This window comes from Plectrocnemia conspersa, unplaced genomic scaffold (genome assembly GCF_051122295.1).
Source record: "Plectrocnemia conspersa isolate PC_06_02 unplaced genomic scaffold, ASM5112229v1 ptg000013l, whole genome shotgun sequence".
NCBI classification, from domain to species: domain Eukaryota; kingdom Metazoa; phylum Arthropoda; class Insecta; order Trichoptera; family Polycentropodidae; genus Plectrocnemia; species Plectrocnemia conspersa.
This window is the reverse complement of record NW_028277177.1, coordinates 23,884,364-23,908,425: the sequence shown is the minus strand read 5'-3', so window position 1 is coordinate 23,908,425 and position 24,062 is coordinate 23,884,364. Positions and strand designations below refer to the sequence as shown.

General features: G+C 27.4%; 1 protein-coding gene across 2 annotated transcripts in view; it reads right to left on the bottom strand.

The window, feature by feature from the left end:
• The window catches only part of LOC148227652 (uncharacterized), a 244,001-nt gene extending 221,626 nt beyond the window's left edge, over nucleotides 1-22,375 (bottom strand). The window contains exons 1-2 of one of the 2 annotated variants that reach the window (XM_088201125.1): nucleotides 22,175-22,375; nucleotides 8,257-8,563 (exon numbers count right to left, since the gene is read on the bottom strand). In XM_088201125.1, the coding sequence (XP_088057251.1) occupies nucleotides 8,257-8,362 (106 nt within the window). In that variant the 5' untranslated portion in view covers nucleotides 8,363-8,563; nucleotides 22,175-22,375. The remainder of the gene's footprint in view (nucleotides 1-8,256; nucleotides 8,564-22,174) is intronic. The other variant, XM_088201124.1, reaches the window with a different exon arrangement.
• Between the last annotated feature and the right edge of the window lie 1,687 nt (nucleotides 22,376-24,062).

Here is a 24,062-nt window from a genome sequence, read left to right as displayed (position 1 = left end):
ATCATATTACACAATATTATGATAACAGTTGTATGGCATAACAATATTAGGCTCGTGTGCAGTGCGAAACTATAATCTATTAAAGCCATGATATATTAACCGTAGATGCTGCGCACGTGATGGATCGTCAGCGAAATTAACAAATTCCTATTTGATTGACTGTACCGCGTTTGCTAGCGATTATGTAAGGATTTAATAATATTAGTGAAAGGAGGGTGGTGCCGTTTGTCATAAGCGAAAACATAAATCAAATCGAGTGAGAAATTCTCAAGCGAATTTTTGTTAGTATTGAGTTACTGTTGGGTAATACTGATAAAACATTGTTTAAGATTGCACAAAAATCTTTCGATCATTCTCAGTGTACCTAATAAAAATATTCTTACTAGAAACTAGTGATACTTTCACATCTCGATTTATTTTATATTGTTATCCGTAGTTTTTACAAAAATAGTGAGATTTTCTAACACGTTAAACTATTATATCAGCAGTACATAAATGGTGCGCTTCAGTAAATTTTAACTGAACCATAAATTCACATGGGATCACCATCAAGACCCTACGAAGACACTTTATTGCCAAACATTCTAGATATAAATAATAAATCTTGAGTAATTACCCTTTGATAGCATTTAAAATATTTTCCCTATGAAAAATAAATAAAATAATTATCTTCTCTATGTTTTAGGATCAATTATATCATAAATATCAATCAACGTATTTAAAAATCATTGATTTCAAAATCCAGCAGTAACGCAAAAATAACATATCCTGTATCTATAATATAATATCAATTAATTTTACAAATTATGCGGCAACTGTATTAAATGTAAATTAAGGTTTTAAACATTTTTGCATACGACATTTATCAGTGAGATTTCATTTTGCAAAGTTAGGACACTTTTGATTTTTACATTGGCCGCTATTTTGTAAAAAAAAAATTATATATTTTTTTCATATAGGTGCTCGGTAGTTCTATACGATAGTAAAAATTAAATTTTTAATCTAAAAAACCAAGCAGTTAAGAGCGTTAACTCTTCTGAAAGTCTCAAAATGGCTCGTATGTCCGATCGAACTGATACATTGCTTGTTTTGAAGCAAAAAACTATTTTTTTTATATTTTATTTAGATGAAGTTTAGGCTTTTAAACGTTTCATATATAGCGATCTTTTCGTTAAAATTTAAACCTACAGAGTTACGAGTGCTTAAGTTTTTATACTTGTCGCCTTTTTGCCAAAAATTGACACATTGGATTTTGCTAACAAACATATACAGAATGCTCAAAAATTCTATACTGTCACAAAAATTCAAATTTCAATATGTATAAATAAGCTCACATTGAACTAAACTATATTGCAAGTCTTATGAGCGTGTGTATGCTGGGTCGATCGACTCATAACACTAAACGTGTTTTGGAAAAAAAAAACTTTTTTTTTATTTTTTTAAACGGTATCGTAAGTATATTCAAAAGCTATATTTTGTATCAAAAATTCAAAAAAAAAGTCGCATAAAAGCGGTCAATTTACCGTAAGACTCGTTTTTTATTAAAAAAAATAATTAAAATTTTTTTTAATGGGTTAGAAATATTTTATATAGGATCTTAATTGAATATGCAATTAAAAAATATTTATTAAAAAGTCATTATTTTGTTTCACCTGTACTAAAAAAATTTTAGGATATTACATATTACATTTAGAAATAAACGTACCTGGTAATCTCCGCAGAATATGAATACAATACATATCCACACATATTATATTTATTTATCGAACGATTTTATTTATATAACCAGCAATTCAAGTCATATTCCATCCCTTGCGGCGTTGTTGCTAGTGTTTGGCAAAAAAATATCACATAGTACGCCTCGGGGACGAACTAAAATACCCAAAAGTCCGAGCAACAATCCGAACCGTATTCGGCTCACATAGCTTTTTTCTCGTCCTTTGGCCGCAAAGGAGGAAATGACGACCGGCGAACAATCGACGGATCCTTTACGCTTCGGTTTTATATTATTTGCCCCTTTTTAAAAAAAAAACTGCGCAGACTACGTGGGTGAATTGAGTCATTTGCTTGCCGATTGCGTATTCTGTATGGGTGGCAATCCGACCGGTAATGGTCGACGATTTTCATGGAAAAGCAAATATAATACGACGTGGTTTGTTTTTAATTTGGCTGTTGAGTTTGATTACACATCGGGTGTACGAATTGTATGGCAAAAATCACATTTGAGAGGCAGCGCGTGTGAAAAGTAACACTTTCAGCTCAATTTACATTATTAAAATAATAGGCTCATTAAAACAAATAATATAGGTAGAATATGCCGTAGAAAGACTCAAATACTGTATTCACTAAATAAAGGAAATAAGGTGTGTCAAGGATGAGAGTTCCTAATCAGTATTTTGAAAATGAAATTGTCAGGTCCACTAATAATCATTAACAAATTTTTGTATTTTTTTATATTTTTTTATATAGTCTTATTTTATCTTGTTAATTAATAAAGAAAGTAATAAGTATATTATTAATAAAAATAATATTTTTTTATTTTTAATTTTGCAAAAAAAAATATTTGCAACTATTTTGTAAACATGATTTAAACATGAAATTTAAATCGTCATAATCATAAAAAAATATTATTTAAAATCAGAAAATGATTTTATTAAAAATTGATTAGTTGTAAATAATATTTTTTTTTTACACGATAACTTGTCTCTCTGTATTTTAGTTTCTATGAGCAATTTTCAAGAATATTGGACGGCTTGGATAGCTTTGCTTTACAAATATAAATAAAATTGACACAAATTCAGAGGAATCAAGAGAATTGAAACATACAACACCACACAGCATTGGACAAATCCCATTTTAGCCGCAAAACAGCAATTTAATCGCAAACATGTAAATATTGCCTACGAAACGGCATTCAGAGATACAATACGCCGACACAGCATTTCACCGCTAAATTCCCGCTCGGTTCAGGCCGGCTTTAAAATAAACCCGCAATCGAATTATATACGGCGTGGCCGAAAGTTCGTCGGCTCCCATTGTGGCCGTACGAGCGAAAGCTACCAACCACCACGAGGTTGACGTCTATTTTTCGTCTGTTGGTAAAAGCATGAGCGGCATTCCCGCGTGCTAATTCTGGACTAAGACACTTCATGCGGGATAATGGCATGCAACGAAATTGGCCTCGGTCATTCCCTAACAGCTGATGCTGCCGTTCTCTTTCTCTCTCAAAACAAACGAGGTGACAAAAATAGAAGATGACACGGCTGACTCACCCACCTGGTCCGAAAGTTCATTTCCGCTTATGGGATATGAACTTGGCAATGTTGGGCACACCTGGCGCAGATTTAATTAGCAGAGCATAGTGGGCTTGACATTGAAAGCTAAGACAGGTACAATGCCGTAATTAAATGCGCTGTGCCGTAGTTAAAGCCGGGTTTGGACAGCTTATCTGGGTTATGAAACTGTGGTAAATAACTGATATTACTACCCAAATAAATTTTAAAAAATCGAGCGCTTATATTTCATGATCTACTAATGCAATATAAAATACATTTACATTAAAATTAAATTGAAATTTTAAAATCACATCATTTAATTAATAACAAAGCGATCGTTTTGTAGAAATACTTTATAAAATTGAAAAAATATTATTATTGCTATTTCTTGCTAAAGTCAGTTTATAAATAAAACCATTTATCGTTTCAACGTAGACCTGTACTATATATAAAAAACACTATCTGCTTTGATATAATCTGGCAACATATTTTTGCGATAGTCGATTTTATTAATTAAACGACTGATATGCGATACATTTTTTGTCACTTGCCAAATAAAACTACATACATTTTAATGAACAACATTTTAATTTTACAGTAAAGAAAGTGATTTTTTTTACTATTAAATCGCTATATATTTTAGCAATATTTTATAAATATATGTTTTGTACATGTCTTCCGTTGCAATTACTATTAACTAACATACAGATTTTTCTATTTGATTTTGATTTTTATAGTTCGATTTTTATTAATTGGTATTTATGTATAGCTGTTAATCGATTTCTTAACTATAAAAAGTATTAATTAGTAAAATAGTCGATAACAAAAATATGTTTTAAAAATCTGATCAGTCTACAATTTGTGGCAATTACTTGTTAAAAGCGTAATAAAACTAATTTATAAAGTATTTGTAACTTAATAAATAATTATTTACCTCATATTAAAATTATACAAGAGCATGTAGTATGGATTAGGTGCATTTGCATGTAAACTTTATCAATGGATGTTTTTAATACACATACATAGAAACTAATAAAAGTGCTGAAATTTAAAGTATAAAACATAAAAATCTAATCAGAAAAAATCTGTCGCAATCACTCGTTAAAAGCGTAATAAAGCTAATTGATACAAGTGCAAGTGACAATTGTAGATTTGGACGGATTAGGGTTATTTTTAGACCTAAACAATGGACAATGTGTTTTTATACAAATACAATACAAGTACCTAAAATAAAAGTGTCCAGTGACAACGTTGCCAAGTTTCCACTATTAAAATTATAAACGATATATATAAAAAAGTAACAGATAACAATACAATCTGTTACCGCCCTAAGTCCTCAATATAGCACAAAGTTTAATAGTGGGAAAAATCTAAAGAACCATCCTGGTTTGCAAAAATTTAGCGTACTCATGAAACTTTTCATCTAAAAATACTTTCATTTGGATCTTTCATATAAGACTTTTAAAATATAAAACTTAACTATCTTTTAATTTGTTTGTGACTTCGGATATATAGTAACTAAACTGTTTATTATATAAAAACGGTAGCTTTGTTTTCTGTAATAAATAATATGAGACAATCGAGTAACTAAACCGTTTATTGTATAAAAACGATAGTTTTGTTTTTTATAATAAATAACATGACACAATCAAGTAACTAATATATGGTTTATTGGTTTAATATAGTGAGTATATGCATTGAAAATTGTTTGTCGTTTACCAGTAAAACCCTAAAAATTCCCGGAAAAAATTAAAGACAAATACACTAATACCGAGTAAGTACATATTATTTTTAATAGCATAGTGGCCATGGTTAATAATTTTATAAAAAAAATTTACTTAGCAATAAAATATACATTACTAAATGATAGCATTGTTTTAATTTTAAGGATTATTTTTAATACACCTAAGCCAATTAAATTATCTATTGAAGGGTTGGGTATAGGGATTCTGTGTCGAGACAACCCGCGAATTTATTCCTGAAAGTTCAAAGATTTCTTGCTGTCTTGAGTCCTGGGAATATAAAAAAATAGCTCGGGACTCAAGAATTTTCGATTTAAATTTTATTTAATATATCCTAAATTTAGTTTTTAACGAAATTACGAGTTTAATATCGTCGTTGATAGTGAAAACGATATTTTCAATTTCGGACTTCGTATCAGTAAGATGTAATTCTTCTGAAATCCGAATTATTGTTAAGAAACGTTTGGAAGAATTTGAAATTATTTTTAAAACTGACATTGTGACAGTCACAACTGATGGATTTGGAACGTTATGAAAAAATTAGGACGTCAGAGTCCTGTCGAAAATCAACTTTGCTTAAATCATACCGGAAAGAGGATGAATGTCAAACACATGAAGATTCATATGAACAGGACAACGACGATGAATAATATATTCAGGAAAGTGTCTTTGAAAATATTGGTAGTGCGGAAATTCCAGATGAAAAACTATGTTTGAATAATAAAAAGAAACTCATTGACTGAAGCTATCAAGGCATCACTTAAAAATAAAAAATAAAATCCAAAACGTTAGATAATCTGACAAAGACTAATCCATCGTCAGTCTGTTCTTTTTAAGCTTTTATTTTTTTAACAAATAATTTATTTAATACAAATAGATTTTTCCGTAAATATACAATTTACCGTATCTTTTTTTTTAATTTTGAAATAAATAATTTTTTTTGAAAACATTTTATTTTACTTTTTTCTCAAAATTTCCACATTATTCTTTTTTAATTTATCCACTTTTAAATTTCTCGTGATTGTTGAGATTCCTGAGAATATTGTTCCATAAATTTATTATAAACAAAGAAAAAAAAATATCCGGAAAATATTACCCATTAGACACAGGAGAGTTCATTCAAACTGCACTAAGCAGAGCTACGCTGATTATCGACCGAGACTTAAGAAGAACGAGAAAGCAGCCGTTTTCTACGTCACGTCAAACCTGAAGCTGTGAATTTTTAAATCCAAGATTTAACCTGATCTTTGAAGTATAAGCATGGATTAAAGAAATATTCTTTACTCTATGATAATAATTAGAGTCAATACGACACAATCAAGTAACTAAACTGTTTATTGTATAAAAACGGTAGCTTTGTTTTTTTTAATAAATAATATGACCCAATCAAGTAACTAAACTGTAAATTATATAAAAACGATAGCTCTGTTTTATATAATAAAAAAGCGACTGAAAATTTTGCATAAGTCATTTAATTTTTAAATAAAATAGTGTAATCTTGGTAAAAAAAAAACACGTTACATTAAACAGTGATAAAATCAAATATCACAAATATGATATTCTACTTCAATACTTGAAACATGATTTTTTGCTTTTTTAAATTAAAAAATCATTATTTAAAAAAAAATCAAAGCTTAGCTGAAACTAAATAACATTTTTAAAATATGTTTTATTCTAACATAATCAATAATAATGTCACTATTTTTTATATTATTTTGCCAAAGAAAAATTTTAAATATATTTATATATAAACAAGACAGATACCTATATATTTATTATTTAGCAATACAAGAACATATTTATTTTTAAAATAAAGTTGATATATTACGTAAAATTATAATAATGTTTAAAATAAATTATATTTACCCCATACAAATAAGTCAATACATATTATAATGAATTATCAGATTGATTAAAATAAAAAATTAAAATACATTATTCAAGCTTATAATCAATTCTAATTAGACGCAATTACTTGATGAAAATAAACATACAGTCAAAATTTCGAGCGTTAATTATATTTTACCTAGACTATAATTTTTCATGTGAAAAATCTATTTAATCACGACTCGAAGTTTAATAATTACCTTTTATATTTACAACATTCGAGAGTCAAATTAATTGTTAATTAGAGCCTTTGGGAGCCTTTGAGAACGTATCGCTCGCTTGCCACGTTTTATATCATTTACACTAAATCTAAATTGAGTCGTTTGTTTAAAATGTATGTGTCGTAAATTTAACAATATAACTTTCACGTATTTGAGATTTTCCCGGAGAGCCATCGTAAAATCTAAAGCTTCAGTAAAAATAAAAATCAGTGATATGAGATGAACAGCTTTAGCCGAAGCGTTGTAAAACGAGACACTGTTGCGTTCAAATATCAAATTGAGAATTTCTTAGTACAGCTATTTTGGTACACTCCAAGCATTAACGAGCGGTTTAATGCTGCTGAAGAACGATTTATGAATATTGTCCAACTGGGATGATGTATTTCAAATAGATTTTCAATCACGATCTTTAACTACAATATAATTTATGTATAATACATAACTAAATGTTCAATTAGATATAAGAAAAAATATAGTTATAGTAAGCATGTAGAATAAACTGTAACTTGTCAATAATTATTAATTCATATATTTTACAATTTTATTATTTCGGGGCTGATAATGTTCGTATTTAAGGTCGAGTGTGATTTTTTTGAGATGTTGTAAAAACACGGGGCAGGGATTTTTTTGCATCCCGAAACATTTGTTAAGCAGGACCTTTTTCCGACAAAGCCGCACACTCAAGCACCTAGACGTGAGTAAAAAAAACACAACCCCTAACCGGCAGGGACGTGTATGGCGCTGATTGTGAGTTCTGCTCCAGAACGTGTAGCTTGGGGCGTTTATGAATATGGTAAAATTTGCTATCGTGTGACGTGGGTGCTCAAAGATTTTTACGTTATCCACATATTTGTCAATTATGAATGATATGTGGATGTGTAAAACAAAAACCATAAAACATCCAAACCAAACGTAACCGTAAATATTATTATAAAATATATCTTATTTATTATTACGTAATAATTGGAAACCTAGCATTGTTACTAACACTGGCAAGTCATAGTAACAAATTGCGAATGATAATTTGGCAATTTGACACACTAACAAGCATAATGCTGACACTATGTATAATAATATGAGATAACAATACCGAAAAAAAAATATATAAATCAGTTCAAATATTGCACTAACCTAAATTATCTCCGAGAGTCTGATGCAGCATCTTGAGAACGACGAGAAGGAACAGCAATCCTCTGCAATCTCTCCTCGCGCACGTCGTCATTCTCAACGACGCCATTATTCGAAAATGAAAGCTCAGACCATCACAATCCGAAGGACGAATTAACGCACAAATCGCACAAATAATTATAGTAATTGCTTCTCAATTTATATTTTAACACTAGCATAGTTAACACTTAAAACGCACTAATACAATTTACTCAATCAATCACAGCCTCCCGTGTAAGTCGTCAATTTTGTACCCATCAGCGTAAACTCTCTGAAAGCATAAAAAAAGTAAAAGTAAATATTTAATATTTATATATGTATGTTGTATAAAGGAACATAAAAACATGCATATTTTTAAAGGAAAGTCAAATTGAAATTTTGATGGAAAAAAACCTCGTTGAAATATTTATTAGCGTATCAAAGTTCAAAGCTTTTGCATTGCTCTCACGTATTCGAATAAATCATTCCTTTGTACATAATTATTATGGATTCTCAGGTTGTCGAGATTTATGGTATTTATTGTACTTTAGAATTGATAATAATGGGAACTGTAAATAATATTCAGAGACGTGCTTCGTCTTGCATTTTCCTTTGTATATTATGCAATTCAGTAGCATTAAACGATTTACATGGATACTTCAAGAAATAAAGTACACAAGTATGGTACATTTTTTTTTGTTTTGCAGGCAACTCAAAAATAAAAATATTGAAACTATTTTTGTTTAGTCTATAAATACATATATTTACATACAATTTTGAATTTGTATGACGCAACTAGTGTATTTGCAATTGATTGAAAATAAAAATATAAAATATAGCACCACATAGTAAATAAGTTCGTTACATAAGAGTGTAATACGTTTAAACTTGTTAATGGCGAGTCTGCTCCTTGCTTAAAACAACGAAAGTGGGTCGAAAGCCAATTTCAAAAGATTTTCTTACAAGACGTTACAGATAAATAATTATAAACTAACTCCTTATATGTTTATTTGAAAAAAGATTATTAGCTTAAAAATATATATATATATATATATATATATATATATATATATATATATATATATATATATATATATATATATATATATATATATATATATATATATATATATATATATATATATATATATATATATATATATTTAGAATTATTTGATAAGAGAATACAGCATAAGTTCTGATAATGTTCACGTTAAAGCAAAGGAAGATTCACTGACAAAAAAAATCAAAAACTGCCATCTGCGGCCAAATTAGATTATGGATATATTTTTTTTAGAATTCAAGAGCAGTTCTTATAATATATTATTTTCCTAATAAGCAAACCATGACTGGATAAACGACGAATGAATTTTCTAAAAGCGTGTTGCTCACTCGCGATAATGCGTCGGTTCACAAAGCAGTTCATAATCATGGTTTCAATACCGGATCATATTTAAATAACAGTATTTTGATATATTTTCAGTATTGTATTAGTTTTTTTAATTGAAAAATTAATAATAAAATATATATCTATTTAAACTTAACATTACATAATGAAATGTTATATATCTAACCCATTAAATAGACAGTCAAAAAAATAAAAATAAAAATAAAAATACTGAAATACATTAACCCTTTGAGCTGTATAGCCGTACATGTACGGCGATCGATCGCTCGCTGCTATATATTTACAAATATATAACTGAAAACATTATATTTATATCATATTTTTTGTAATTTGATTTAATGTAAATGATTTTTATATAAAATAATATCAAAAAATTAAAGAGTACAAAATAAATGACAATAACAAAAAATATTTGATAAAATATATGAACCTTTGAATTATTACAAAAAAAAAATCCGAATAATATATAAAAAATATGTAAAATAAATTAACGAAATTCAATGATAGAAAAGCGTTAAAATAAATTACTCAGACATACTAATATAAAAAAGTAGTGAAATAAATCTAGCAATAAAACATTGAAAATCATTGGTTTTTTTCTTCGGTCTTTTTAATTCACTCGATATCTACTAACTATTTAAATTCTCATATTACCTAAAAGTATTTTTTTTATGAGAAATATACTAAATTTACTCCTACATAATATTCTAAATTTGGCCGTTCTAAAAAAACTATCTGAATAGAAAAAAAATAAAACATTATATTATACTAATTTAGGACGATTCAAGTATATAAGTTTAATTCTTTGTGGTAATCGAAATTTTTATCTTATGGCAATATATGATTTTTACTGAAACTCCCATATTCTGTTTTATAAAGAACATACTATATTCACTCTATATGAACAACTTGAATTTGACCATTCTTTATGAAAAATGATTGAATAGAACAAAAGTTTATAAACATCCTTAACGTAACACACTGGAGATAAGACGACTATAATGATTATATTTTAATACAATATTAGGCTTTATTTCTATAAATTATATACGCAATTGTATACAATTTTCTTAAGACGCTTTATCACTATAAGACACATACGACTTTGTATGAGAAAGTTAAATGTGCACATCCAACGTCTTGTGACAAATATAATGTTTCGCTATTGTATTAATTTTTATTATCTTTTAAAAGCAACAATAATTTTGATTATTTTTCAAAAGCATTAAATTATACCGGCCATTATGTTTTTTATTTTATTTAAATGCTGATCTTTTATTGGTCGACAGCCAGAGCCTCCCACTAAGCTAAAACTTAAGCGTTGAATTTTTAAAAATCAGAAAACATCAAGTCAAAATTTTTCTTTTGCTTACGTATATTACTTCACATTGTATATACAAAGTAATACAATTTACAGATCGCTAGAAACAATGTCTTAGAACAATTGTATACAAGATTTACGAAAAATGCGCAAGATACGTCGGCTTTAAAATATACATTTATTTTTAATAAACAGTATAGTTATAATTCTTAATTATGTTTAAATGAATAAATGCTAGACACGTAACCAAATATTATTTAATTAAATTTATAATTGTGAATGGATGCTTATCAAGATATAAAATAATACTAAAAATATAATAATTTTAAGAGACTCACTGGCGTAATAAATTCGTATAAAAACACAACATATACTCAGTATAAATTATGTAAAATAAATAATAACCAAGATATGAAATAGTGTGAAATGGTTAATGTATGATTCTTAAAAATAAATGCTAATTTATTTATAAACATATATTTACCTTAATCATATCTTCAATTTTCATTGTACTTATATTATCAATTCAGTTAAAAACTTTCACACAATTTATTAAGCTATAATTTATTTTAAATACAACCTTTCATTATTATTTTAACTTTACTTACTAATTTGTATATAAATATATCATATCCTATAATATGTTATCGCGCACGACTTATTTTAAATATTACCCTAAATAATTCCTTGATTATTATTTTTAACTAAAAATACACGCAAGCGTCGACTCGAATTAAAATTTTAATTCCAGAAAATATATATATATATATATATTCAACAACAAAGGACGACGTGCAAACAAGCTTTTTCGCATCCGCGTCACGTATGTGGGGATGAAGAAATTATGCTGCATGATTTTCGCGGGGGATGAATTCACACGACGGGGGTGGCGAACGAGCGGGTCGGTATGCTAACAAACCGCCTTGGGTGTTAATTAAAAATTAATAGCCGCCCTTTTCGCCCTCGGTTTTCTAGCAAAACCATCCCTTCATCAATAATTGCCGATCAAGCGATTAGCACCGGAGAATCGAAAGAGAGAACAATTAAATTTTAGAGAAACGGAATTAGCGTCATCATTGGCTATACAGCCCTTATCGTGCTCCAATAAACCCCCTAATTCGCTCTTCAATTGTTCTGGCGCATAGCGTCGCGATTCACGCAGTTTATCCACCTTAATTTAGGTCTACCAACTTTTCTATGCCCGTCGATCTAATATTTAACCTTACGCCTTGATAATATGAGTTTAATACCCACAATTATGCAATTACAATTTACACGAAAACTTTCTAGACAAAGAAAAAAATATTTCTGAAACGCAATTGCGTGCGATTGTAAGCGACCCGCTGACGAAGAAAATACACGATTTTTTATTAATTTAACTGATATTATTAAAAATCAGTTCACAATCTAAAACTATGCTTTTAATATAAATAGCGCCATGACACTCATTCACTGCTATAGATTGAGTGAAAAATTATTTAGCGATGCTATTTCTATGCAGGAAAATATTTAATTAAATATTAAATAAAAAACGCAGAAATATATCATTATTCTGAAGCCTATATATAAATATTATTATTATTTGTTGCTCTTATTGATCTTTTAAATGCTTCGGTCATTGCCCGTAATGCTAAGTCGGTATACTAACAAACTTTCTGGGGGGTTAATTAAAAAATAATAGTCTTCTTTTTCACCCTCGGTTTTCCAGTGAAACCGTCCCCATTAATAATTACCGATCAGGCGATTAGTACTGGGAATGGAAACAGAGAACAATTATATTGTAAAGAAACGGAATTAGCATCGCACGAAAATAGAATGGGACGAAAAATTGTCATAATTCAATTACGAATGTTTTTAAAGCCCTAATCTGTTTACGTGGTTAGAAAGCGAGCATCAAAAAGCTACGTGTAATTGAGTAAAAGCGTCTTGGCTAATACAATAATGTATACATAAAACAATTAGTCTTTCTAGATAAATTTTCTAATTGATGAGTATTTAATTATTATGAATTAATGACTTAAAATAAAACTTAATCATTATCTTAGTAGGGTTCTTGGTAACTGAATATTGAGTGCTTAAAAATAAAAAAGGTTGGTAAGAATGCGCCCTCTTAATATTGAGGGCTCTTTATTTTGCATAGTTTATTTTTGGCACTCTTTAGTTTTTGTTTACGTTAGCCGTCCGAGTTAAAATGGTCATTTAGCAGTTTCCAAAGTTTGATCAAAGTTTGCAATGTTTGCAGTGCGGCCAACGTAAAAAAGTTTGGGTTCTAGCATGCATAATTTAAGGGTTAAAATGCTGGTATTTTTCCAAATATTTTTTCATATTACTTTCAATATTTAGAGAATATTTTATTTATTAATTATAAATATTGATAAAAATTTAGTTAATATTATTTTTATGTTTAATATAAACTTATCACTATGAAAATAAAAATAACACAAAAATAGATGAAAGGGAATTTTATATGAAATAACAATGCCTAGAGTCTACAATATTATATTTACCCTTTTAAGCCTGTGTATTAAAACAGATTCTCAAGCTATGTGTATGAAATTCATTACTTTTATCAACTAGACTAGTAGTTAAATTTTTAATTATAAAATGTTATTTTAACAACCTATAAATATATTTATAAAATTCGTGTATCATTTGCTTATCAAAGAATTTGATACATATTAATCTATTATGATATGATAAATAAAAAAATATGCTTAAAAATATTTAAAATCATAGAGTTATTAGTTTAATGTAGATAATATATGATAACTACATATAAATTATTTGGAATTTAAAATTTTAATAAATATGATTATAGTTAAATATAAATAGTCAACGCACCGTTATATAAATTTTATGGTAAATGTTATTAAACGACATCCTTTCTAAAAAAATACTAATTATCATACATACTTATGCAACAGAAAAAATAAAGCTCATTATAATCTCTGTCCATTCGTGTACCACACATGAAGCATAAATATGTTATAACAAACTACAAACAACAAACAAGGATTAAATCCAATCAGAGCTTCCGAGAATATTTTGCTTTTCACATATTATGAAAATATCTTAATGATATACTACAAGTTAGTTTAAACAATATTTTTACTACACATTAACGAATTTCGTTGAAAAACTTTTTAATACGTCATTCCCTATTTTAAGCATTATAATATACAATTTTATTACAAATTAAATTTTTGATTTCGCCTTTAACCAAATATGAACAAACTTTACAACATAAACCAAAGCTATTTTTATCCTAGTCTTCTATTTTTATTATAAATAAAGCAAAAACCTAAAAAATTGTTATAATAGTTCAACATAGAAAACCTAAAACCTAAAAACATTTGTGAAGTGGTAGGTTCAATATTGAAAAAAAATCAAGAATAATCTTAGATGAGGAAAATAGACGATGATGTTCTGGTTGCAGAAATATAAGCAAATTCTACATAGATTGAAAAGGCTTGGAGACAAGGATGGATTTCACACGAATTGAGTGAAGAAAATAAGTCGGCTTATATCTGCATATCCCAAGAGCTTCTGAATCTTAAAGCTAGTCACTGTTTGTCGATAATTTGATAACCAGAAAAATAATCGTTGTAAAAGACTAATTATTCAAAAGTTAAGTAGCAAAACCTACCTCGAAACCAGAGTACACTAAAAAATTTTTTTTGTGTGTGTATGGTTGGTTTTCAATGGGATTGTGCATTACTAAACTCTTAAACCTTACCAAAAAATCATAGCGAGCTATTATTTGATCAGATGGATCGTTCTGCATGAGGAAGTAAAATATCTTATATTATTAAAATTTAAAAATACCAGCGATAGCACAATGAACAGTTGTTTAGTTTGAAAAAATGTCTAATTTTTAACTTACTTAAAATTGTTTAAACTTAATTTCATTTTATATAAAAATGTTTTAGAATAATTATATATAAGATTTTATTGCAATAAAGTAACCCTTGTATACAAAGCCAGCTTTAAAAAATCAATATACCTGATATTAAAAGACAAGCATTGTGTGTTTTAAAACAAAAGTCAAGTCATAACAATTCACATTACATGTCCATAGAAGCGCGTGAAAGAAATCAATAATACTGACAAATTAAAATATGTATGGCTAATATGCCATTAAGACTGACTACTCTCAAGAATAACCATTTTAAATATATAGTCAAATAATTTCACACAATGGCAATATAAAACGCTCACCTTAAAATCATTTTTTGTGCCAGAGGCGTGCCAAATTAAGTGGATTTCTCATTTGACTTAAGTTGTTGAAATAACACTGCATGTGATTATTCAATTTACTTAGAAGAGCTACGTTTCTATTTTGGAATTCTAATTCGATGCTCTATTTCGACAAACGTCACAGCAACACCTAGCAGAATTTTAATTAAGGGCGTTACTACTACTGCGACTCATCCGAACACTACAACTATTCATTCATCACCTGTACCTGTATTTTATTGATTATTGCTAAAAGCAAACAACTTATTTCACAATGAATATATTCACAGACAGATTCACGGCATCCCAAGCGTATTTTAATTATAGCCTATTTATTCCAACCTTAAAATATAATATTATTCCTACATAATATTTTTTCATATTATATACACTATAAAACACAACTACGTCACTGAATTGTAGGAGCAGAACCGTTCATACTGTATGAAGGATAGACGTCAAAATAATTGAACCGCTTCACTATTTATTGCTTTCGAGCCAATCTACCGCTGACCAATAATTCTGTTCACTTCACGTTAGTTCAAAATACAGTTTGGTTAATAGTACCCAGCAGCAGAGTTAAACCAACGGCGTACTTAAAGTACACCCGTACCTAGGAATAATTGTCAAAGCCGCAGCCATAACTCATCCGGTCCGCGTGCTGATTGATTGGTTTGACCGAGGCCAGTTAATAACTGCGAGTGTCGCCAGGGGTCGTCAATTAATTCGACAATTTCGACAAAATTTTATTCGGACAATTCGATCGGAAAATTCGCCAAACATTCCCCGAGCGTTCAAAGTTTTCCCCGAAGACGGATGAAGGGAAAAGTTTGCGAGGTCGACGACGAATTTCGCATAATATAAAACGAGGGCACGTTTTAGAGGTTATTTTTTCCTGTCCACCAACACATGTCTATATTACACACGCAAGCATACCCATATATATAAAAAGTAAGACAGACTAATAAGTATTAATAAAAAAGGAAATATTGTGTGAATAGATCTTTATCGTTAGAAGTACTAAATTTGCCAATCAATGTATCCTGAGAAATTTCATATATATCTATGTTTCGAATCTTGCAAAATATAATTTTAAAATGCTCTGTAAAAATATATATATCATATAAACAAATATTAAAATTCTATTTTGTTACTAAAAAAATTGATTGAAATTTTAAGGTACTAGTATTTATTACAATGATACTTTGAAATCTATGATAATAATTTAGTTTAAAAATTTTAAATTGTAGAAAAACTGCTATTGATTTAAAGGCTCAAGACAAGATATATTAATTCCAGTTCTTCAAAAAAAAAAAAAAAAAATTAACTCAAAACTATCACTAAATTTATTGTTTCTAATTTTTTTTTGGTTTCCTGTATTTTTAATTTTCTTTCGCTTAAATGGTAATAGGTTTTTTAATTTTTTTCTTAAATTTTAACCACAACCGTTTTATCTCATATTCATATTTTTAATTAAAGTAAGCTAACAGCTAATTGTAAATATTTAAATGATTATAAACCAGTAACATGTATATTATAATAAAATTATTTATATTATAATAAACGTATTTAAATAAATAGAAACCGGCGTCTTTAAAAAAGAGAAAAATAAAATGTCTAACAGAGATACTGTTCGCCTACAGCACGACAAACATATTATTTATTTATTAATATTATATTAAAACTGTCGGAATCTAACAATTATTATTACAATACACAAAAAATATAATACAAGTAATACATAATATGAAATTATATTTTTTTTATAAAATATGTATATATAAGCATACTAAAAAAATAGTAAAGTGTTGTAAAAGTATAAATTTATTATACTAAAAGCATTTAGAAAACTTAAAATATTTTGTATTAAGCAGATGACAAAATATCTTCAATCTACAAAAATAATATTTATAAATCAATTATTTTTAACTAGCTAAAAAAGAGATAAGTTTAGAATATTTACTAAAATCTTAATGTGTTCCATAGTTCATCTAAACTCACTTACCATATATTAAAAAAAAACAATATTTAAAAAGGATTTAATATAATAAAAACGCATTGTAAAAATTAAATGATATTTTTTTTAATGTGCTAATGAAAAGCTCAATGCTTCTCGAAAAGTAAAAAAAACACTAATATTTTGCTGATAAATTAACATTGTATTTACGGACAAAGATTAAAGAGTCAATAAAATTTTATTGGACCAACATCAGTAACAGAATTATTTTTTTAAACCATGACAGAACTGTTAAGAATGACGAGGTAAATCTGTAGTGATTATTTTAGAAACCACAGAAAGACTTCTTACGAGTTGAAAGGCGAAATTTCACTTATCTCTAAAATGGTGACGAACTACTCAGGGATGTGAGACTTATAGATTGCAAAGCACAACAATAGCCATGACTTTCAGATAAAAATAGAATGCCGGGATAATTTCGGCAACACTGAAACAAAATACTTTAAACACAATCAACAATTACTACCAGACTGACATCAAAAATCTGTAAATCAGTTACATAAATTTTATTAATTATAAATTATCATTACAGCAGAACAGCAATAGATTTCGCTATGCACGTTTTTAATTATTTATCATGATATTCATCACTAAGACTGAAAAAATCTAAGAAAATCTAATCTGTAATGATCAATCGGAACTATTATATATATTTTATAATTAATTCTGATCTATCATATACGATATAAGAAAAATACTAAGGTTTTTATTATATTCAAACTGAGGTCTTGTGTTATTAATCTAATTACACCATAGATAAATTTGGCTGAATTTAAAAGCCATAAATATTGATATCGTGTTTTTATGGTATCATGAGTGTAAATTAATGTAATGTTATGCAATAAATAGAACTGTGCCGAATATTTACTTTATGCATTGTAAATTTAATAAATTATGATAAACAAAGATTAAAATTCACTAACTTAACAAATTAAATCATGTTGAACGCAATATGGCAAGCTAAAGTGACAGCTCAGAAATGTAGAAAACTTTTCCAGTATATAAGTTTATTCTAAGGAAACATCTTTAAAATTAACGTTATAATCACCTGCTTTGCTCTTTTAAGTAAGTTCAAAAGACGAAGATTGACACCTGTCACCTGTCATTGCCATAGAAATGTCACTGTACCTTTTAGCAATAAATAAGTTTTATTCAGTGTATTTTACTCTATTTTTAAGCAATTATTATTTATTGAATTATGGAATAACAATTTTCTTGCTAAATAAATATAATATGGGTATTATTTTATCTTAAGCAATTCTATCTATTTATATGATTGTCTATACAACTCATTAATTAAGAACCAGGGTATTTTAAGAAATAATAAATCTTCTTGAATATTAATGAGCGTTAAAATGATGTTATTTATTTACTTAATATTTACGGCACCTTTTGCGTATAATTCGCATTACCTTTAATTAAATCAACAACATATACGAAAATATTTAATACAATATCATCGTATATTACCTAATTACCTAATAAATAATAATAAATTATTGAAGCTAAACGACGAATTATTGAACGAGGAGTTAATTAATTTCTCGCTTGTGGACGTACCATGTCGAAATTGGAAAATTGATTCGAAGCTTTCGAATATTTCAATATTTTTTCCTCTTGCCGTTGTTAAGCACAAATAAAAGGTCCAGCTCCGACATTGAAAACTTTGAAAGAAACCGGAAAATTTTAAACTTTTTCCCCTTGTTTCATCGTCCCGTGAGTTATCAACTTTCTAACGTCGGAGCTTTTCTTTATTCAACCGAGATGAAGTGCTAAATTTTTATATATCTGCGCACATTGTGCTTTAAGGATTAATAATTGATATTAAAGTAAATTGTATTGATTATTTTAGTTTTTTGGTATAATCAAAATAATAATTTACTCGAAAAAGCGTGAATAAATTTATTTTTGTTAATCGTTATTGATTTAACTGTTTTTATATTATTTTCCAAAAAAATTATGATACATTGATTGAATTTAAAATGATTTTTAGTTTAGATGTAACTAAAAAGCTATTTTTATTTTATCAAAAATAATTCAGTATTTAATTAAAATAAAATAACTAAGATAAAGGTACATAAATAATAATTTGTAATTAAATTAGGATTAAAAAAGGGATTCATTGTTTCATAATAATTCAGTATGAACACAAGACAATTAAATCACACACAATCAATACCGATATCTTAATTTAATATTATTACAGAATTTAACATTATAACATTTCAGCAAACAGTTTCATTTGACTAAAACGTCAAAAGCTTTCTCAGACGCGAGCACACACACACACACACACACACACACACACACGAACACTACGAATCACTTAATTAGAAGGGGAACTTTCAAAAACCGCAATTTCACATTTGCATTTCACATAACGTTTGTACAGGGTTAAGCTATAAAGACTGAAAGATAGATAACTAACAAGTATTTATATTAATTTATAAATTATAAAATACATATTTTTATCTAATATTTGTTTAAATTAATATAGAATAAAATTATTTAATTAATATTATTCTCAAATACAGGGTTAACTGGTTTAACAATATTTCAATTAATTTTAAACAACCTGTATTGAAAGTATGATGAGGTTCTGTTTTTGAATGCTACAAAACCTCAAACTATACGTGTTGCCTTCATATATATAATAATAAATATAAACACATTATGTGAATGGCTTTTAAAAAGCGAGCAAAACATATAATTTAAAATGATTTTAACAAAAATCATTGTAGTGAAATGCAGCTTCATTTCATTCATTTAATCATATGTTATGTAAAACATGTCTGAAAAATTATATTTAATTAGTTTCATTGGTACAAGTACATTTTTTTACAGTTGATATTTTTTAGCAAAACAACAAAAAATAAAGATCATGTTATTTCAAATATAGGTTTAAATAAATTAGTTAATTTGCTTTCAGATGAAAGACGATACAGCATGTATATAGCAAAAAAAATACTTTTAAGTAAATTATTGATTATATTTAGTCCTGAGCAGGAGAGTAAGAGACTAAGGATAAACGCAATTGATATGTTCTGTCATATATACATAAGTCACTAGTATATCAATGTAATAAAAGGAGATCTTCAATAAGATTGAAATATGCTACAGGCTTAAAGTGTTGGAACGTCAGAGTAAAATTACAAAGAAATCAATATTATGATTGTCAGTCACAATTTTTTTCAATAACAATACGACGAAAAGAAAAATGTAGATCTTATAAGATGTACAAATACTTTGTATCGGAAAAATCATTTGTATTGTATCATGTTTGCCGTATTTTTGCGAGCTTTTACTTAATAAATAAATATAAAAGGATTTGTTAAAAAAAAACAGGACAAATATATTGTAATAATAAATATTTTAAAATTTATAACACATTGAACATAAATTTTGAAGCAAGCTATATCACTAAAATAAATGTAAACATAGTTTTAAATCAGATTTAGTGCTCGCGATATTGCAAATAAAATACATATGTTTAATTTTAAGTCTGATTTAATATATAATTATATCAAACATAAAATGTATAATATTTAAGAAAAATTTAATATATTATAGTTTAAAAAAAAATACATACGTATTTAAATATTTTATAGAAATGCTGATTTTTCACTAATTAAATATATAAATAATAATTTATATTTATTTATTAAGCCTAATCTATATTATCGGCCAAAAATATGGTAATGATAGTATTAAATCATTGTTTGAAAATTTAAAAAGTAGCTTTAATTGTAAATATTTGTAACACATCAGAATTTCGTGATATTTACAGTTTTTCCACACTTTTAATACAATATGTATGTACCTCTTATACTACCTACTTTAAATATATTGTATGATTATTACTAATAAATTTAATATAATTTGAGTTATATACACTGAATAAAAATAATGAATAGGAGTAGTGAAGTTGTCTATGCAGAAATATGAATAAAATATATTTTACTCACATTTATGTTTTTATTTATAGGCAATATTTTTGAATGATATATATTTATATTTGTTTGTTTTTTTACTACGTCATTTATTTATACGACAACACAGTTTATTTGTTATTATTTTTATAACAATATACATTTTGTTTATCGTGAAATATTATTAAAAAAATATAGCCTTTATGATTAAACTAGTACTGTATAATTTTTACAAACGTATTTTGATTGATTGGAGTAAAATATTTGTTAATCTCTATTTATACATCAATTAAATTCAATAGTTTAGAGAAAAAATTATATTATTTAAAAATGTGAAAGCAGTTTTTATAATATACAATAAATGAATATCGCAAGTAATCATATTTATTTTATATTAAAATACTGAAAAATGTATTAAATATGATTTTTAATTAATATATTACAACCATATAAAGGTCGTTCTATAATACTACAATTTTTTAAAGCTTTGTTATTGTTAATTTTCAAACTAAAGTTTCGTACATACGCACTATTGTATTTATGTGGCATAAAATGTTTATAAATTTACATCTAATAGACACACACGTACAATATATTTTAAGTAAGAGTAAAGCTATTTTAAATTTAAAAATAATCACTTGGAATTAAAGAGATTCTGAGTAAAAGGAATCCGATAAATTGTTACCTGAATTGATGTTTATTTAACGGAAACACTCAATTCAAAATAAATTTATACAAACACTTTTCACATCATAATATATAGTATTGTGCTATTATATTCGCGGATGTTTTTTACAAAAACAATTAGGAAGTTATTTTTTTTTTAATTAAGCACGAAATATACCAATTTTATACGGTTGTACTAATTTCAAAACTATGATTTTGATACTTTCTCACATCCCAAACAAATGAATTTCACTACACTTATTTAATTACGTATTAATTTTACATATGATTTACTTTTTTTAAAGAATTAGAGTATAAACACACACTTTTTTTCACCGGTGTCGTGGAATATGGTATGCCAACGATGTCAACGCGAGCTTTCGCGATAGAGCTTTGACGGCAAAGCTCCACTCGAGAGACGCGCGCACTCCGCAGCAAGGCCGACGCCAAACTGAGCTTTCGCCGGGCGTCCGGCAGGGCGCTAGCTGTGGACGCAGGTTCATTAGCCGACGCTCAAATTATAATCCGCCCTTGTACGGACGAAAAATACCAAGATAGGAATGTAGTATTGTGGTGTGAATACTAAACGAGAATGAGAGTAAGATTCAAAGCTGAGAATGCCCCCTTATATTCTCTAAAATAATCCTTTTCGTCATCAGTGAAGATCGTGATACATACTCCTCTAAAAGCACAGCGATGACTCGATATTTTTTACAACCCTTGATCAAACAGAGAGGTGCCTGAATGATCTTGTAGATATTATTAAATTTTAAGGCTTTGTTATTATAGACAACACACTATAAGTAATCTATTGTATATCACTGAATACTTTAAGCCATCCTTACAAAGTATTGATTCTACTAAGCATGAGTTTGAGAACTTTTGAAACGTCTGGTTTTTCTGCCACTATAAATTTTGAAAATTAAAGTAAATCACCCTACATGAAAAATTAAATTCAATCTCGAAGCCAAGGAAAGCTTAATTATCACTTTAATCGATTTGCACTAATTAAATAATTATTTAAAAAAATACCACTTGATAAATTATGTTTTTTTTATTAAATCTGTGATAAGCATAAGTCAGAATTAACAATTACAGATAACAGCATAAGAGTAAAGCTACTCACAATTACATTGCATTTATAAAGAAAATGTTTATTTTATAATCTGTGATTGACCCATGTCTTTTTTCATATTTAGACATTCTTGAGAATATTTTTTTTGAACACGTAAATAAAACTACATTAAACAGTAAATCTTAAGATTCTTAAACATATTTCTAAATTTATTTTTAACAATAAGGTGTGCATTGTATTTAAAAACAATGCAATTGATTAAGCAATACAAATGCTGTTTGTAGCAACATTTTTTTTACGAATATGGTTAAAAAAAATGTTTTTGGTAACTCTACCTGCATTCAGTTTTGCCGGGATAAATTTATATTAAATAAATATAAATTAATTAAATATTTCACATGAAATTACTACTTTATTACTACCATGAAATTACTATTAGTTAAAGTAGTTTCTGGTTTCAATGACAAAGTGGTAATAATAATGTTATCAAAGACATCACTGTATGTAGCGAGACAAGAAATAATCTGAAAAAGAGAATATTAAAATTAACTTGTGAGGCCATATATGGCACTGTATGCGGTAAAGGGTATATATTTAATAAAAGGAAATATGGTAGTTTTATTTATATCACAAGCACGTATCACAAGAGCCGCATTTGGCTTGTGTGCCTCACTTTGACAATCTCGTCTAAGGGAGTTATATAGTTGTAAACATATTAATTTTAGAATAGTAACTACTTTACCTTTGTTATTTATTAAAGAACTAATAATATGATATGCAAATTCATAGATAGTCAATAAAATTTAATCATGGATCGATATTCATTCTATATTACATTGACAGAGTAACCTAAGTAGTCTTCAGAAACGAAAGGTTTGATCACTTCTTTCGATGTCATCCCACACCATACTATGCTCTTGTAAATTTAAAACTCTAAAGTCTAAAAAAATACATGCAAAAATATAACCAGAAACGATTAGATTGTATTATATGTAATAATGGATTAACCACAATGCGTCCACCAACTGCGAGTATCTGGATGAAAAAAATCAATACTATTCGACTTTATCTTGAATACGAAAACGCAAGCTTCGATGATACAGATAACCAAATTATGTGTACTACCTACCAGCAACTTT